We start from the raw sequence: 18,005 nt of genomic DNA on the forward strand, positions 1-18,005 counted from the left end.
TAGTTGTTTCTTCAAAACACACCAGCACTATTTTTCGGTGCAAAGCGCTCATTTTTTTAATTAATGACTTTTTTTTTTTTTCATCGCTTCCTTTTTGTCATTCACATATATACATATGGTTGGTAGGCCTGAACAGCGGCTGCTATCCTTTAACCCGCGATCTGCTAGCACTATTTGTGGTGACCTACTGGACTGTGACTCTTGCGATGTGTCCCAATGATATCATTTAAAAAACTGGCGAATACGAGCAGACCAGGACGTCATCCATGCACCCGCTCACAGATAGAGATCTCATGGGCAGTTGGCTGCTGCTCGGATTATCATTGCCATTAGTGTGGGAAAGGAAAGGGAAGGGACGCCCACCAACGCAATACGTGCACACCAGGTGCAGCCCACGCACCCCCCGCCGCTCTCTATCTCTCTCTTTTTTTTTTTTTCTCTCTCTCTCTCTCGCCGTCGCTAATGCCAGTTAGCAGCACCCAAACTCTATATATCGGAATATTCTGACGCTTGGCATTTCTTATTAGCCTAATTACTTATTCTCCACCAGTATAAATCAACAAATTAACAAACAAACAAACAAACAAACAAACAAACAAATAAATAAATAAATAAATAAATAAATAAATAAATAAATAAATAAATAAATAAATAAATAAATAAATAAATAAATAAATAAATAAATAAATAAATAAATAAATAAATAAATAAATAAATAAATAAATAAATAAATAAATAAATAAATAAATAAATAAATAAATAAATAAATAAATAAATAAATAAATAAATAAATGAACATCACCTGGTGGAGACTCCCCCACCTTTCTGCCTACCTACCGTGCAAGAACCCTTTTTGGTCGTCATCTAATCGGTTTGGTACCTTCTGGTGCAAGGGTTTATACAGTACGTACCAAAATGAGGGTCCTTTTCCCGGTGTTCCTGACGGTTACAGAGTACTCAACTCAAAAATAGACATAAAAACATTATTTCGTAAAAAGAAAAAATCTTAACCCTTTGAAGCTTCGCCGATACATAAACGCTCCGATTGTTTTTGAGGTCTTTTCTTGCACCAGCTGCAAAAAAGAAAAAGAAAAGAAAAGAAAAATAAGAAGGAAACAAAAAGGGGGCTTGAATGTTCCTGGAAGGGAAGTTGAGTAGTTGATGATACCCAGTCAAAAACCTTGTGAACACTACAGAGATTCAAATACAACCCGCCAGCGCACTGCTCTATATCCTTAGTAATTGCTATATATATATATATATATATATATATTATATAATATTATATAACGATCTAGCTACTGTCTCCTAGACTTGTCCTGTCCTACACCGCCCAATGCATGCTGTCTATCTGCCGTGTTATGCAGAGATTGACCGCTTACCCAGCCCCATCTGAACAAACAGGCGATTTTTTAGAGAGAGAGAGAGAGAGAGAGTGTGTGTGTGTGTGTGTGTGTGTGTTGGAATCAACACTGATGTACATTAGAGAACATACTTCGAAGAAATATGTGATCTAGTATCACTTCTTCTTCTTCTTCTTCTTCTTCTTCTTCTTCTTCTTCTTCTTCTTCTTCTTCTTCTTCTTCTTCTTCTTCTTCTTCTTCTTCTTCTTTTTCTTCTTTTTCTTCTTTTTCTTCTTTTTCTTCTCAAAAAGCTCGCCAAGTATGGCTAAGATGATTCTTGTGCAATCTCTCGGCCAACTCTAATAAAAGTCTTGAGGTCCCAGGTTGGTTTATTTCCCCTCCCCCTTTGATTTGTTTCAATTGTTTAGTGGTTGGGCAAGCTCTTTCATGGCCTGCCGACCTTCCGTATATACACCGGATAGGTGAGTTATTTTTATACAAAGTCCGTGCCGGAGGGCACGAGTCTACCAAAATAGGAAGAATAACCATCCATTAGTCCCCTCCCCCCTCCAAGAGCCAATAGCACACACATCTATTTATATGGTGACGAGTCACATATAATATCATGTCAACACTTACCTGGTTTCTAATGAATTAGCGAGATAACAAAGAACCCATGACAATAAAATCTTTCCGAACGGCTATCAACGCTTTTATCGTTCGTTTGAAAGACAATTATCCCGAATTTATTATCAGACTACACCATACTCTTACAAACTCTCATAATGATTTCCAGACTTATTCATCCACCATCACAATATTGATTGATTTGTATACCACCGCTCCATCACCAAACGCCGATGTCATCTTCAAGTCAAACCTCTTGCGGGAAGTGGTAGCTTACCTAAGAGATCTATCCGTTTATGATAAACAAGACAACCTTAATATTAAAGAAGCAATGGTATTGTTTGAGAAATTGCATCCAAAGTTGGCTCTTGAAGAAAAGATGGAATTTGCCAAAGACTACGGACTCGCAACGTATATTTGGGATATTATGATCAATGATGATTCCGATCTTATCCGTCCCCACAAGAAATTGTTCAACTTGTATTTTGGTAATTCTTTTTATCGAATAAATACCCTTGATCAGTGGATCATCGAACAATTCATGATCCCCATATTAAGGAATCCTTCCAATCCACAAAGCACCTCTCTTTGTTTTGAATTCTTATCAAAATTATATTCGAATGTTGTCCCCGACTCCAAGATCACTGCCATTATTTGTGATTTACTAAAACCAATATCCACCAAGTCTTCAAGCTCATCATCTAAGAAATTGGGAATATTCAAAACACACAAAGCCACGCCAAAACCAGAATTCCTTCCACAGCCAGTTCTCATAGACGCCTTGCAATATTTTGCACGGATATTTGAGGCTCATAAAGAATCCATTCCAGATCTTATGAAAATAGAAACCTCCACCAATCTATGGGATTCGGTGTCTTATCTTTTCCAAAAATTCAACACCTCGTTTGCAGTGCAATATCATGTCTTGTACTTTGCTCATTTCTTCTTGATAACCGAACCAAAATTTGATGAGAACGAGGTCAAGAAATTATTATGGTCATCCAATTTTATTACTAGAAATTTACTCGATGCTTATGAAAGTCAAAAGGATCCCACAGTCAGGGGAGATAAATACCCAAAGGATCTATGTGTAGTTATGAATTTTAAATCCCTTCGCAAATATCTACAGAAGTCCAAATCTGATGGCGATAAAATTAATACTGACCAAATGATTGATATTTTGAAATTCATAAACTACCTCTTGGATCATTGGAAATCTGTCAATATCACAACTAAGAATCTGATTCAAGCGATAACTGATTTGGTTGAATTTTGTCTACCAAGGGTTCCTCAAAATGATAAAAGATCTTTAATCAACAAATTATTGGTCATTCTAGACAACGATACTAGCCATGACGACGCTACAATACCGGTAGCACATTTCTATGCCAGACATTCTTTAGACAAGAATTTTGATAAACAGATTGATATCGTATTATTCTTCCCTTATGTGGCAAAAAAGACAAAGAATGTAAAGAAGCGGCTTGAAGAAATTCACGGTAAAAGTCAAATTCTCTGCTTACAAGACCAAGAGGAGTTCACCTTCATGTTAAATTGTTTAGCATCACAATCTTTTAAACAAAAGTACAAGTTACGTGATATGATACGCCAAGGCAATTATCTTAATTTGTTTATCCCCAATATTACTGATTTACATACTGATGATGCCAAAACATTGATGCTCATTTGTTTGGTATTATCACTCGCGTGTTTGGAGTTGGATGAAGAATACTATTCTAATTTGTCACTGCTCCTTGCGAATGTTGGTGACGATGACGTCTTTAAAAGGAGGATCTTGCTGTTTTCTGGAAATGTTATAATAAATTCTAAAAGTCTGAATCCGTTGATCAATCATCCAACTTTTTTAATGGAGATTTATTCTTTAGCGCTAAGTTCCGAAGACCACGACGTGAAAACGCTAGCTTACAAAGTTATTAATTTGCTTGTTGTGTTTCGAGATCCCGAAAAAAAAGATATCTTGAGAGAAATAATCAAGGAGTGGGACTTTTTTAATACTTTGTTCGTTCCTGTCCTTAAAGACCCTCAATCTTTATTGCATGGATCGGTAACCAATTGTCTCGAGAGCCTTGGCAAAATGGGGGACTTCCAGGAAGAATTCGAAACTACCAACGTTATTTCGTTAATGGTGGATTATTTTTGTACTAGACAACAATACGAAAAAAACTTCTTTTACTTTATTGGTGGTTATTTTGGGGAAGACGGTGGCGTTGATGATACTATAAGGAGCATATGTTTATACAAAGGTAATATTTTTAAGACGCTTCCTAAGGCGATTGAATTATCAAAGTCGACGATAGTAGCAAAGAAATTCAAAGAGAATTGTTGGGTATTAACATACTTGTGCCAAATATTTTCTAGCGTGTTAGAGGAGTACCCAGTTTGTGTGAAAGATTTCACCCGAAAGCAGGCTCATGATATTTATTCAATTACGTTGGATATCGTGAGATCGGCCCCGCAAGATACTCTTGACAAAATTGGGATCGATTATATCGTCAAGCTATGGAGAGATTTAGAACTTGATGAAATTCCTGATGAGGATGATTTTTTGAAAACACTTACAAGACTATTTAATGATTGTTTGCCCTATGTTAGTCGTGAGGATGACACTTTGAGAGACGGTTTCACGCATGCGAAGGAAATGATTCAAGATATTCTCACCATCATTACCAAATATATTGGTGACACCCCTAATAAATCGAAGGATTTCCGGGCAGCTTATTATTTCTTTAAACCATTGATGAAGCTTTTAAACCAAAGTGTGCCGGTTTCGCTTACCGTGAGCATATGGCAGTTTTTCTATAAAATCATCCGTGACAGAGCGAATGGTAAAATTGTGGAGTTTTTTTTCGATAATGTGAAAGAACCGGTTGTTCCCTCGTGGGGATCGGTCGTTATGTTGAAACACCTTCGTGGCGAGTATTCGGTCGCTTCGGCAACCATATCGTTTTGTTGGAAAGTCGTCACTTACTATCCTGGTACCGTTTACGCAACGTATATCTTGAAAGACTTTGGGGTCAATGAACTGATGAGTCAATTAAAGGAACGATTTAGGAATGACTTTGAAATTATGAACAGGTTAGAAGATATTGAAAGTGCAGGTTAGGAATAATACTCCTGTAATGGATTGCACGGACTGTGATCTTGCACTATGGAGAATCGCCCCATTGATTATTTCATTTTTTTTTTTGTTTCAGTATTCTTTGAGCCCCTAAGTTTTCCAAAATGTAAATTTTATCAATAATAAAGCTTTCTTTTCTTTTCTTTTTTTCTTTTTTTTTTTTTTTTTGCATAACTAAATGCTCGCAAACAATGTTAATTTTGTGATATCATATTAATTGCGCATTCTTGCAGAAGATTTAGTAATTTTGTGTAAAACGTATTGTTGGCACCACCACAAAAGTAATAATCCTAGTTTTGGTATTACTCGTTTGTGTGAAGATTCTTTTTTATCAGGATATCAAAGGGGTTTCCACTTATCATCAATGAAGAAGGAAGTTCTATTATTATTTATGGATCGTGTGATCCTGTTGTCTAATCTAAATCTCTATAGAGAATTTACACTATCACTCGATTAGCTATGTTAGATATCATATCATCTTGTCATACGGCTATTTTCCAACGCCATCCTCCTTTCTATGTAACAGATGCCCAGGCCAATGAATCCCCTCTGCTAGTGCTTCTGGTGGTGAAAGCATAATAATCAGGGTTTGCCTATTGGTAGTTGTCTGCACCAACACATATCCTGTAAATTTTCTTTGCTGTGTTATTTTGCATGTCTAGCTGATTGCGATGAATATTGTGGTGAATAATGTTGTTGTAAGATAAGTTGTGGTGGAAACTTTGCTAAGATGCACAGCACAGACAGATCTCTAAGAACAAAACAAAAAAAGGAAAGTTGTAATACGGCGGGTGCCCTAACGGTAAAGTCATGCAGTGCAATCCTATGTTTAGGTAATTCACAGAAATCTGCTTATACTATAACCTACCAAACAATGCCAACAAGAAAAGACAATCATTAAGCTTTTTTCGTTTTCGTTTTGGTTTTCGTTTTGGTTTTCTTTTGGAATAAAAGTTTTTCCGATGCATACGTTTAAAATTATTGCCTGATCATCGGAAGCTCTAGACCGTAGCCGCTGGACATCATCTCCATGTGCTATTGTCACACAATTTTCAGCGAAATTTGAGGAAACTCGTGTGACAACAGCATATCGAAGACCCGTCCCTCCAAATATTGTACGGGTGTACTTACTGTCTATACTTCTTGATCTGTAAACTACAAGCTTCATACCATCATCTTGAGCATCGTGAAAGCCAGCAAGTGATTGATGCCAGCAACACCCTAATCATTGGATGGAACTAGCGGAGGACACTCGGCCACACCTCGGCGACAGGCAAAAATGATTTAAAAACATTTGGCTCCTTAGAAATGCATTTATTAATCCGCAGATGGTGCATTGTTAATTGATGCTAGTAGTTCTTCAAAAAAAAAAAAAACATTTCAAAAAGAAAAAAAGAAACAAAAAAGAGACCCAGCAGCACTGCTACTACAAGAGATTCCTTCCAAAACAGGTCAGCATAATATATTGCGAGGGTTACAGGATTTGTGTGTGTGCTCCACAACATAACATAACATCCCTATGATATCATTTGCCCCACCCCTCACCCAACCATTTGTTCTTTTTCCCTTCTCTCCTCGGTCACCAAGGCACCAGCGTTTATGAAGACGTCATACATACATGCGTCTACATACAGATAGACATCTCTCTCTCTCTCTCTCTCTCTGTCTCGAGCACACAGAGATCTCACGTCCCACCGTTTTTGTTGATTGGTCGGTTAAACTGGTACGGTATTGCCTCTCGTGTTGTTATTACCACTTGCGTAGATATGTGATTAATATGTACCAAGTGCAGCTTCTCGCAATAGCAAGAAGTTTTTTGGTTTTTGTTATTAAAAAACAAACACTTCCGTTAGCCCAGACTTTCTCGAGAAACCTTTGTCTTGGCCCCTCTATTATTAATCTAGTCACTGCTGTCCCAACAAAATAAGGACATTTTATCTGAGAGTGACCCCATCGCTCTCTACTTTCTTTTTGTTTTTTTCACAAGCTCTTGGAAAATGTACCACATTTTTGGTATATTCCGTCCCGTTGGTTTCTTCAGATGTGTGGGTTTATATAACACATACCAATATGAAGGGTCTTTTGTCCAGGTGTCCAGGTGTGCTCAACCTCATCGCTAAAAAATATTTTTTTTTTTTTTTTTTCTATGTGAAAAATTTTTGTATCTGCAAAAAAATAATAAGGCACTTGAGTAAGGACATAACCATTCTTCTCATCTCATAATAACAAAAATGGCAGAAGTCACTGATAGAAAGAGAAAAGTGGACCAGGAATCAGACAGTGATTCTGACGCCGAATTGGAAAAGCTCCTTGGAGAAGAAGAAGGGATTGAATATTCTTCTGGATCCGAAGGTGATGATGATGATGATGATGATGATGAACTAGAAAGCGATGCAGAATATATCAATGATGCTATTGCCAATATCCGTATTCGCTCATTGTCTAACTCCACCATTGGATCAGAAGGTAGACCAGAGTTAAAAGAAGGTGAAGTATTGACTGAATTTGCCGATGGCCAACCAAGAATCATTAGACCAGAAATCGACCCTGTTTACGATAGTGATGACAGTGATAAGGAAGATGCCAATGCTATTGGTAACATTCCTTTGTCATTGTACGATGAAATGCCTCATATCGGTTACGATATCAATGGTAAAAGAATTATGAGACCAGCAAAAGGCAGTGCTTTAGACCAACTATTAGAATCGATAGATTTACCAGAAGGTTGGACCGGGTTGTTAGACAAAAACACCGGGTCATCATTAAACTTAACCAAGGAAGAATTGGAATTGATCAAAAAGATTCAGAAAAATGAAAATACCGATGAAAATGTCAACCCATACGAACCAACCATCGAATGGTTCACCTCCGAAAAGGAAATCATGCCATTGACTGCGGTTCCTGAACCAAAAAGAAGATTCGTTCCATCAAAACACGAAGCCAAAAGAATTATGAAGATTGTCAGAGCCATTAGAGAAGGCAGAATTATCCCCCCAGAGAAATTGAAACAACAGCAACAAGATGAAGATGATACTCCAGATTTCGACTTATGGGAAGACGCTCCAGATTCACATGAAGACCATATAATGGTTCTTAGAGCCCCTAAGTTGCCTCCACCAACCAATGACGAGAGTTACAACCCTCCTGAAGAATACTTGCTCAACGACGACGAATTAAAAGAATGGGAAGGGACCGATCCTATTGACCGTACTAGAAACTACGTTCCAAAGAATTATGGCTCCTTAAGAAAGATTCCTGGGTATAAAGAGTCGGTTAGAGAAAGATTTGATAGATCCTTAGACTTATACTTGGCCCCAAGAGTCCGTAAAAATAAGTTGAATATTGACCCAGATTCCTTGATTCCGGATTTACCATCTCCAAAAGATCTTAGACCGTTCCCAATTAGATGTTCGGTCATTTATAAAGGTCATTCTGAAAAGATCAGAACCATTTCTGTCGATCCTTTGGGTCTTTGGTTGGCCACTGGTTCCGACGATGGCTCTGTGATCATCTGGGAAGTTTTAACTGGTAGACAGGTATGGAAGACTCAGTTGATTAACAAAAAGGATAACACCGAAGATCATATTGAAGCAATTGAATGGAACCCAGACCATGAAACTGGTATTTTGGCAGTCACCGTTGGCGAAAACATTTATTTGATCGTTCCTCCAATTTTTGGATTTGACATTGAAAATAACGGGTACTTGAAAATTGAACAAGGGTACGGTTATGAAAAAGGTGGTAATAATAAAACTTCTGGCAACATTGAAGTTGCTGATGATGAAGATGATGATGATGATGATGAAGATGAAGACGATGAAGACGATGAAGCTGAAGAAAAACCTACTAAGAAAAATGGTGGAGCATCGTCTGAAAAGAAGGCCATTGTTGCCAAATGGTTGAAACCTACCGCAAAACAACAAGCCCAAGGAGTGTCACTTATAATCCAGTGTCGTAAAACTGTCAAGAAGCTTTCATGGCACCGTAAGGGTGACTACTTTGTCACCACTTCTCCAAACTCCGGTAACGTTTCTGTGTTGATCCATCAATTATCCAAGCACGTTTCCCAATCACCATTCAAGAAATCCAAGGGGATCATGATGGATGCCAAATTTCATCCATTCAAACCACAACTTTTCGTGGCGTCTCAAAGATTCATCAAGATTTACGACTTGTCGCAACAAGTCCTCGTTAAAAAACTTATGCCGGGGGCTAGATGGCTTAATTCTTTTGATATCCATTCTAGAGGTGATAATGTTATTGTTTCATCCTTTGACAAGAAGGTTCTCTGGCATGATTTGGATTTGGCCAGTACCCCATACAAGATTCTCAGATACCACGAAAAAGCGGTCAGATCTATCAAGTTCCACAAAGGTGGATTACCATTGTGGGCTTCCAGTAGTGATGATGGTACAATCCATGTTTTCCACGGGATGGTTTATGATGATTTGATGACTAATCCTTTGTTGGTGCCATTGAAGAAGCTTACTGGTCACAAGGTGGTGAGTAGTTTGGGTGTTTTGGATGTGGTGTGGCATCCAAAGGAAGCATGGTTGTTCAGTAGTGGTGCTGATGGGTGTGCAAGATTATGGACTACATAGTGTTTTTGGAAGTGGGTATTTCTAATTGTGGTTATCATAATATTTTCTTTAAAATCAGTTTTGTACTTTTAATACTAATGATAAAATAAACATCGTAATTATCAAGAAAGTTGAGATTTATATATAAATATAGAAAGGATATTTATTGGCCCCCGAATGGTTATTATCATAAAATGGGGATATCTTCATTTATCATGCATTATTTTTATTACTAATAATAGTTGATGTAAAGTGAAGTAAGACATCCGTGATTGATTGACTAACTCAAATATTGACTGTGCATAGTCCCCTTGCCTCCAAAAATGACCAAATATTATGGTGATTCCTAGTTAACCATCAACTGTGTTACTCTCCTCAGGCAAATATTTGCTTGCAATTACGTAACTATGATGGCAACTACACACAATCACAATTCCCGAGATATCTTCCGTGAGTCTACCGATAAGCACGCGCACAACCTCAGCAAATAAAATTTAGCAGAAAAAAAAAAAAAAAGCAAATAAAAAAAAAAAAAAAAATTGAGGGGGAGGAGAGAAACACACAATCTTCTTCTTTAATAGTAATTAATAGGATATTTTGTCAATTGTCATCACAATGTCTTCTATTTTGACTTCCACTTTACGTACTGCCGTCAAGCCACAAAACAGATTGAGAAACGCCGTTGGTGTTATTTCTTCTGTTAGAACTAAGGTCACCTTACCAGATTTGGACTGGGATTACGGTGCTTTGGAACCTCACATTTCCGGTAAGATCAACGAATTGCACCACAAGAAGCACCACCAAACTTATGTCAATGGGTTCAATGACGCTAGTGAAAAGTTGTTGGTCGCCGAATCTAACAACGATGCCAAGGCCGCCGTTACTTTACAACAAAACTTGAAATTCCACGGTGGTGGGTTTGTCAACCACAACTTGTTCTGGAAGAACTTGTCTCCAGTGTCTGTCCACGGTGGTGCTCCTCCAACTGGTCAATTGGCCACCCAAATCGAATCTCAATTCGGTTCTTTGGATGGTTTGGTTAAGTTGACCAACTCCAAGTTGGCTGGGATCCAAGGTTCCGGTTGGGCCTTTATTGTTTTCAACAAGGAAAACAACGCCATCGAAGTTGTCCAACGTTACAACCAAGATACCGTTACTGGTCCATTGATTCCTTTGGTGGCCATCGATGCTTGGGAACACGCTTACTACTTGCAATACCAAAACGTCAAGGCCGACTACTTCAAGGCCATCTGGAACGTCATCAACTGGAAGGAAGCGGAATCCCGTTATGCTTCTGCCATTGGTGCTTGAACATTATTCACGTAATCACATTTGGGTTATGCAATAAAATACTATGGTTTTTTAATATTTGATAGATAAAATGTAAGGTAACTTTTTTTATTATTATTATTTTTTTTTTCTGTTTTGTTTTGTTTTGTTTTGTTTTATTTTTTGAAGCAACATTAAATAATTTCTGGCAATTACTAATCAACAAACGGGGACTGGTGTGTCAAAAATGCCCAGACGTAGAATTGAAATATGAATAATATAAAGCGGAAAAGTCGGCGAGAGAATTGAATAAAATGTATATATATAAAACTAAAAAAAATCTAGTAAACAATATCTAAGGGAAATAAACAAAACAATAAAAGAACATCAACAATCAAACAAGAACGACAGAACTTTCACTGGTGTACTTAACTTGTCCTAAAGAAATAGTATTGTCATCTAAGTTGATGAAAGTGTAAGCAGATCTCAAGAAGACGTCTCCCAAAATGACATAATCACCACTACTTTCGACCATCCCAATAGAACATTGTTGAACCCCGTTCTTCATGTAGTAAGAACCATTGGTCAACGAGATATTATACAACATGTCCAGGAATGGCACCTTGATGGTGGTGTCAGCAAACTGGAAACTTAACGGGGTACCCACGGTATCGCATGGAGCGGTATAACTGCCAGCATTAGAGTCATAGGTTCCATATTTTTCAGTATAGTTGCTGTATAAGTCGGATGGGGCATACACTAAGGTGGTACCGGTATCGATCAATGCATCATAAGATTTGGTGGTCAACTCGGTGTTTTCGGCCATGATACCATCCAATTTCACGAAAAGCGCTTTATAAGTGGAACTTTCACTACCGTCGGAGTTTTTCTTCAAGATTGGTAATTTTTGCAAATCTCCTTCATATTTTGCTTCATCGTAGGCCCCAAAGATGATTTGTCCAGAAGTGGCGTCTTCGGAGTTCAAGTATAACGAATAAGAATTGGACGAGGTGATATTGTTCTTCTTCAACAATGCTGGCAAGTTCAAGTACTCTTTGCTGGTGACTTCTTCACTAAGATATCCCATCCCACAAACCCCTTGGCCAGCAGAATTGGAGGTGGCTACTTCAAAAGTGGCAAGATCGATGGTGATATCATCGGAAATTTGAAGGGCATCGACCACCAAATATCCATTGGCTCCTGAGCTATCACCATAAGTAATACTAAAGGTATCGTCTTGGAATTCAATGGCGGTGGAAGACCCATTGACAGAGTAAGTTCCGTGTTCTTGTATAGCAGAGTTGGTGGTTCCTCCAGTTGCTGATCCAGTGGCAGGAATCCAAAGATCGGAAGATCCAGTATCGATTTGTAAGCTGACTTTTTGACATGGGGTACCAAAACAGAATTCGGCAGAATATAATGAGTAGTCATTTTCGATCACTAATTGAACGTCCAAGTTGAGATTATCTTTGGACACGGTGGTGCCATTAATCCCAGCAATCGCCTTGGAAACCCCTTTAACCTGTAATTCTGTGGTGGTGGTGTTGCTGCTGCTTGGGAGGGTGTTCTTGATGGTACTGGTGGTATTAACTGACATGTTAACAGTGACCGGGCCACCAACAGCTGCTCTCTTATTCAATTTTTTGTGACCACCGGTGGCCTTGAGTGGCATAGCACCGGTGATTCTTTCGACCAAAGCGAGAAACAAGAAAAATATGATCTTGTTAGAGAACTTCATGGTGTGTTTCTATATTCTGCAGGGTGTGAATCGTTGTCGACAAAATTGAAGACTAATTATTATTATGAATATTAGATTTTCACATACTATCACCCAAGTTATATACTGATGTATATATATATGAAATGTTCGCTCAGCATACTATACTGCCATTTTTCAGAAACCCACTGGGTCGCAGTGCTTATCTTGGTTTTACCATCGGAGGCAGATGTTTCAATGCTATATCCATGATGCAGTACGCAGAACGCGCAGGTTTACCGCTTGCTGTTTTCTTGAAAGTTTACTGTATTGGCTGTGTAATTGAATTAAACATCTATATATAACAATACCCTAGAGATTCTGACACAGAACTTTAAAATAATAAAAAGCAATATATGGCTATAATTAAAACAAGAAAAAAAATTGCATCAACGCTTTTTTGCAAGAAAATAAATGGTCGACCAAATCACCTTCATTTTGTCCACTGGGTTAATCCCTAGTCTTTGGGTCATTTCCGCAGAAAATTCATTAGGAATATAATTCTTGATATCTTTAGCACTATTTATCCCTGGTGAGGCCTTCTTGGTCTCCTCGACGTACTTATGGTACGCACTCCAACTTTCTTGATAATTCTTATAATCTTGGAGAGTCCAACTTCTTTCGATCTTTAATTTCTCATCCGGAACATCTCCTTGCACCACCGGACGATATTTATGAGTCTCAATATCTTTGAATAAGTCCGTTGGGATTTTCACGTCTTTACAAAATGTCCTCAAATGGTTTCTTCCCGGCTGTTCCCAGTACGGGCCAAAATATTCCTCCCCATAAGTGTACTTGTCATAGATCTCCATGTACACCTTCTTATCCACATCCACCACGGTCCCATCCGGTTTTGTCACTGAGATCACCACAGGATCAACGTAGAACCAGTATGCCAATGTCCCATGAGGCTTTAATATCTTATGAGCAACCTCGAAAAACTCTTGATGCTTGAACCAATGGAAACATTCGGCTCCCGTTAACAAATCAACAGATTCTAAAGGGAATACATCATCAAGCTTCTCCGCGGCCGCTTGCTTGAAACACAATTCTCCCTTGGTGATCGTAGAATGGTCTTTGGAATTCTGGGTGTCCTGACACTTTTGGATCATCACTGCAGATGGATCAACCCCATACACATTGTCTGCGTACTGAATTTCTTCATATAATGGGAAAGTCACTTGTCCTGTACCACAGCCAATATCAACAGACACAGTAACTCCCAAGGAAGTTTCTGGGGAACTCTTCTTATGCCAATCAACCACGTATTGAATGAATGACAATGGGTATGTGGGTCTAGCAAGGTCGTATTGATTAGTAGAAAAAGATTCGGTAGAGTATTCAGTCATGACGAGATAAGCAAAATATAGGATATATGGTACACTCGGAAAATATTGGACTATCTAAATAATTTCAACCGAAGTTAAATAGTGGCAATTGCACGTATTTATATTCAGAAGCCTTATGTTGGCTCCCTGTTATCGTTTACTTTACATTTGGCTCCGACCCATGCCAATGGTACAAAAACATAGTGGACTCCGGTGGCAGGAGCCGCTATCGCATAAGTATGATCTTTTGTAAATACTGATGTTTTGTAAACACTGGGTTAGTAATATTTTCTGTTATATTACCTTACTTGGATAATTACCACGGTTTATAACGTAATCAATTTATGGATATTCGTATTGTCTATATATGGAAACTGAATGATGGAAGAAATTTTTACATAAGAGAATGGTTCCAAAAGAACGAGAATAGCAACACACAGGAAATACTTTCTTAGGATTGATGATAATCCTCGCTCCAATTAAAAGACAGCCCATCAATGAGCTCTATATTAGAAATTAGGCCCGTAAAATTGACTCACCATGGTTTGCATCACCACGTTACCGCAAAGTTTCGCGTAAGGGTTAATCTTGGTGGATAATTCTTTTGCTATCTCATCACCAAATGCCCCTGAAATGTACATATAATGGCTAGCTTCTGCTTCGAAGAAGTTCATGATGGCTCTGAGCTCTTCTTTATTTTTCTCTGAAGTTTCATTCTTCATTGAAGTCTCTAATCTTGCAGCCTTAATGATCAACATCGATGCAAATTGAGAGTAAGCGCTTTGCAAAACCGAGGCCTCTTTTCTTGAAACCGTATATTCTGGAAATGCATCAGGAGAATCCTTCTCCTTAAAAACAGGTTCTGGTAATGATAAATCAACAGCTTTGTGCAATAAGTCAAAAATTTCCACCTCTTTTTCTCTGATGCTGTGTTTCTGAAGTAATTCCTCGTAGTTAGTTTGATTAGTTGACTGCTTCTTGATCATCGCGATTTTATATTGCAATGAAAGCCTTTTAACTACAGCATCCAAAACATAAAACCCCCCAAAGACTTTAGCGTCTTCATACGAACCGAATATTTCATTATCGACAATATTTTGGCATTCGTTAATCACAGAAATATCTGGAAGAAAATGGTAACCGTAAGCATCAATATCGTGTTCATCGAGCTTCATTGCCTCAATATCATGAGGTTTGTTAAAAGCATCTTTCTCGGCCAAAATGATCACTTTAGCTTCAAGGTCATAAAAGTCTTGTACCCGATCTTCATCAGTAATGTAACGATTTGGAGTTTTAGTGAGATCAACGATGATGTTACCAACGGTGTTGAGCTCCATGAATTTTGGTAAGAAGTTCATATCTTTGGTCCGCTCTTTGAATTTCCTAGCAGAAATTCCGGCAGCCTCCTTATTGAACAACACTGCAAACACTCTTCTATCATTTTTGGTGAGTTGGGGAATGACGAAACCGTTAGGATGTTTATTAAGTTCTTCTGGCATCTTTTATGGTATGATATTGGAAAGTTGAAGCGAATTTCAGGCACGCATATATAAACAAATATTAAGAAAGACATATAAAGAAATGGAAGAAAAATAAAACCTGGAAAGATATCAAAATATCACTAGTGAAATCCGTTGGAGAATGGAGGCTACGAAGCGTTTGTGCCACATGTCGAATCAGATCCAAAAATAGCTCTCTACTACAAGAACTTTACAAAACAAAGAAATAATTGGTAGGAATATCAAAAAGCAAGAAAGCAAAACTCTATGTACCTATACTCTTCAAGTGGTGTTATTTCTTGTTGATTATCCACAGTTTGTGTCAAATGATAATAATATTCTCATGTAAATCCCATAGGTTTTCGCGCATAAAAAAAAAAAAATTACGCGCGAAAAAAAATTTCAACCCCACAGCAATATCGTGTTGGAAGTTTTAAGACTTTATCAACCGTCATCATGTCCAAAGAAGGCAAAAGATCCAAAAATACCGGAGAGACATCGATTGTCTCAAAGAAACAAAAAGTTAATACAGGACTTGGCGATAATTACGATGGATATAAGCCATTAGAGGATAATGAAAAGATTGCGGAGATAAATATCAAGGACATCGATGCCCAAAAATTTTATGAAGAGTATATCAAACCGAGAAAACCAGTGGTTATCAATGGCATAATAACCGATTTAGATATTTCTGGATTGAAGTCGGACACGATTACTAAAACCCTTGGACGGAAGAATCACGAACAATACGATGTGCAGGTTGAAAAACGAGTCGATGGAGGGTTTGGCTCAGGGTTCCAAAGACAAACTATGGCATTTGACGAGTTTATAGCAAAAGTGGTTAATGGAGAAACAGATGGCTACTTGACCACCCAATATGATGATGTTTATGATGAAGATTTGGAAGATTTCCCTGAAAGTGGAAAAGAGTTTAGCGATGATGATGAAGAGGAAGATGAAGATGTCGGTGATGACGGCATGGGGGAAAGCGAGCGAGAAAAAGCTATGATGGAGGCCATTAGAAACCATCATCAACAAGCAACACCGGATGATGTTGTTAGTGAAGCAGATTCCATCGATTTCAACGATTTGCATGACGATTTCGACGATTTGGGGGGAGAAGAGGAAGAGGAGGAAGTCCTTGATGATTGCAAGGGGGAACCATTGTATGTATCAGAAGCAGTGGAGAGAATTTATAGTCTTATTCAAAAACCGTTAACCTCTCTTTTTGAGAAAGACAAACTTCCAATAATTCCTACTATCTTGGAGACTTTAATTCCTCAGCAAATCAACATTTGGGCTGGTTCTGGTAAACCTAACCCTGGGTCTTTAAAAATTGAAATAGACGAAACTAAGAAAGATTTTGGCTTGGGAAGAAGAATACCTGGTAAAGGTACTTCTTCTGGTCTACATCATGATCATGCAAATAATTTATATATTCCTGTGCAGGGAAAGAAACGGTTTACAATTTTCCCTCCATCGGAGGCAGAGAACTTGTATACTGTTGGTGATATAAATAAAATATTCAATTCAGGGGTCATCGACTATACCCCAAACGAAAGGGCTCCAAAGTGGAAGCCTGTTAGAAGTGATGGTGCAGTTATAGAAAACCCTGAAACTATCAAAGATGAAGATGATGATGAAGAAGAAGTCAATAAATCAAAGAAACTTGATCCTCCATCCTTTTGTGAAGTTCCGCCTATTCTTCTCCATTCCGATGAATTAGAAGAAAAAGAAAAGGTCATTCTCAGGAATTTTGAAAAGAAACATTTTCCAAAACTCAGTAATGCCAAAAGAATCACAGTTGAGTTGAAATCTGGCCAAATGCTTTATTTGCCAACGGGTTGGTTTCATGAAGTCTCGTCTTTTGGGTTGACCGATGAGTCTCTGGACAATATGCACATTGCTGTAAACTATTGGTTCTATCCCACAGATGGTAACCTATTTGAAAATCCATATCTAGATTCATACTGGAAAACCGATTTTCAAAGAACTCAGAAGGCTTACTCTTTGTATAGGCAGGGAAAGTTCGAGTTGAGTTAGATGTATTATTTAACAGAAACAAAAATGCAGATATATTGTAATAAATACCCATAATATCTTTCATTCTGATATATTTATGTACAGGTCTTTTTCTTCCTCTTCTTCTTCTGGGTGGAACAAAATAATCATTGGTGAAATTAATCACGGTTTGGTTTATTCCAAAGCCAATTTTCCCCAAATCTATAGATACCATAACCAATTAAGCCAACACCAGTGAGTTTGACCAGCTTCTTCCACCAAAGAGGATTGACCCCAGGCTTTTCATTTTTAAACACCCGGCCAGTACCAAAATATACCCCGGCCCCGAAGGCAGTGATAGTGGCCATCGCTTGACAGTAGAAACAGTTTTCCACCTCTTTCTCGGACAAGTCTCTTGAAGGCGGAGGGTTGAAGAGATCAGTAATATTACTCATTTTTTTGT

At 38.1% G+C, this 18,005-nt stretch overlaps 8 protein-coding genes across 8 annotated transcripts; 4 read left to right on the top strand and 4 right to left on the bottom strand. All coding sequences in view use genetic code 12, as the record gives it.

Annotated features, from left to right (window-relative positions):
* Nucleotides 1-2,019: 2,019 nt before the first annotated feature.
* Nucleotides 2,020-5,094, top strand: DASC09_019900 (uncharacterized protein; the record flags this gene model as incomplete). The annotated part of the gene is made up of 1 exon (XM_064995593.1): nt 2,020-5,094. The coding sequence occupies one exon, from the start codon at nt 2,020-2,022 to the stop codon at nt 5,092-5,094; it is 3,075 nt and encodes a 1,024-aa protein (XP_064851665.1).
* A 2,246-nt stretch (nt 5,095-7,340) lies between these two features.
* On the top strand, nt 7,341-9,710 carry ERB1 (ribosome biogenesis protein ERB1; the record flags this gene model as incomplete). The annotated part of the gene is made up of 1 exon (XM_064995594.1): nt 7,341-9,710. One exon carries the CDS (start codon nt 7,341-7,343, stop codon nt 9,708-9,710), a length of 2,370 nt encoding a protein of 789 aa, XP_064851666.1.
* A 594-nt stretch (nt 9,711-10,304) lies between these two features.
* On the top strand, nt 10,305-11,000 carry SOD2 (superoxide dismutase SOD2; the record flags this gene model as incomplete). The annotated part of the gene is made up of 1 exon (XM_064995595.1): nt 10,305-11,000. One exon carries the CDS (start codon nt 10,305-10,307, stop codon nt 10,998-11,000), a length of 696 nt encoding a protein of 231 aa, XP_064851667.1.
* A 352-nt stretch (nt 11,001-11,352) lies between these two features.
* Nucleotides 11,353-12,696, bottom strand: DASC09_019930 (pepsin-like aspartic protease; the record flags this gene model as incomplete). The annotated part of the gene is made up of 1 exon (XM_064995596.1): nt 11,353-12,696. The coding sequence occupies one exon, from the start codon at nt 12,694-12,696 to the stop codon at nt 11,353-11,355; it is 1,344 nt and encodes a 447-aa protein (XP_064851668.1).
* A 407-nt stretch (nt 12,697-13,103) lies between these two features.
* Nucleotides 13,104-14,063, bottom strand: DASC09_019940 (class I SAM-dependent methyltransferase; the record flags this gene model as incomplete). Its single annotated transcript, XM_064995597.1, has 1 exon — nt 13,104-14,063. The coding sequence occupies one exon, from the start codon at nt 14,061-14,063 to the stop codon at nt 13,104-13,106; it is 960 nt and encodes a 319-aa protein (XP_064851669.1).
* A 488-nt stretch (nt 14,064-14,551) lies between these two features.
* On the bottom strand, nt 14,552-15,541 carry DASC09_019950 (uncharacterized protein; the record flags this gene model as incomplete). The annotated part of the gene is made up of 1 exon (XM_064995598.1): nt 14,552-15,541. One exon carries the CDS (start codon nt 15,539-15,541, stop codon nt 14,552-14,554), a length of 990 nt encoding a protein of 329 aa, XP_064851670.1.
* Nucleotides 15,542-15,997: 456 nt separating this feature from the next.
* Nucleotides 15,998-17,584, top strand: DASC09_019960 (uncharacterized protein; the record flags this gene model as incomplete). Its single annotated transcript, XM_064995599.1, has 1 exon — nt 15,998-17,584. One exon carries the CDS (start codon nt 15,998-16,000, stop codon nt 17,582-17,584), a length of 1,587 nt encoding a protein of 528 aa, XP_064851671.1.
* Nucleotides 17,585-17,721: 137 nt separating this feature from the next.
* Nucleotides 17,722-17,997, bottom strand: DMO2 (Dmo2p; the record flags this gene model as incomplete). The annotated part of the gene is made up of 1 exon (XM_064995600.1): nt 17,722-17,997. One exon carries the CDS (start codon nt 17,995-17,997, stop codon nt 17,722-17,724), a length of 276 nt encoding a protein of 91 aa, XP_064851672.1.
* Between the last annotated feature and the right edge of the window lie 8 nt (nt 17,998-18,005).

This window comes from Saccharomycopsis crataegensis (assembly GCF_037102585.1).
Source record: "Saccharomycopsis crataegensis DNA, jcf7180000000074, whole genome shotgun sequence".
Lineage (NCBI taxonomy): Eukaryota > Fungi > Ascomycota > Saccharomycetes > Ascoideales > Saccharomycopsidaceae > Saccharomycopsis > Saccharomycopsis crataegensis.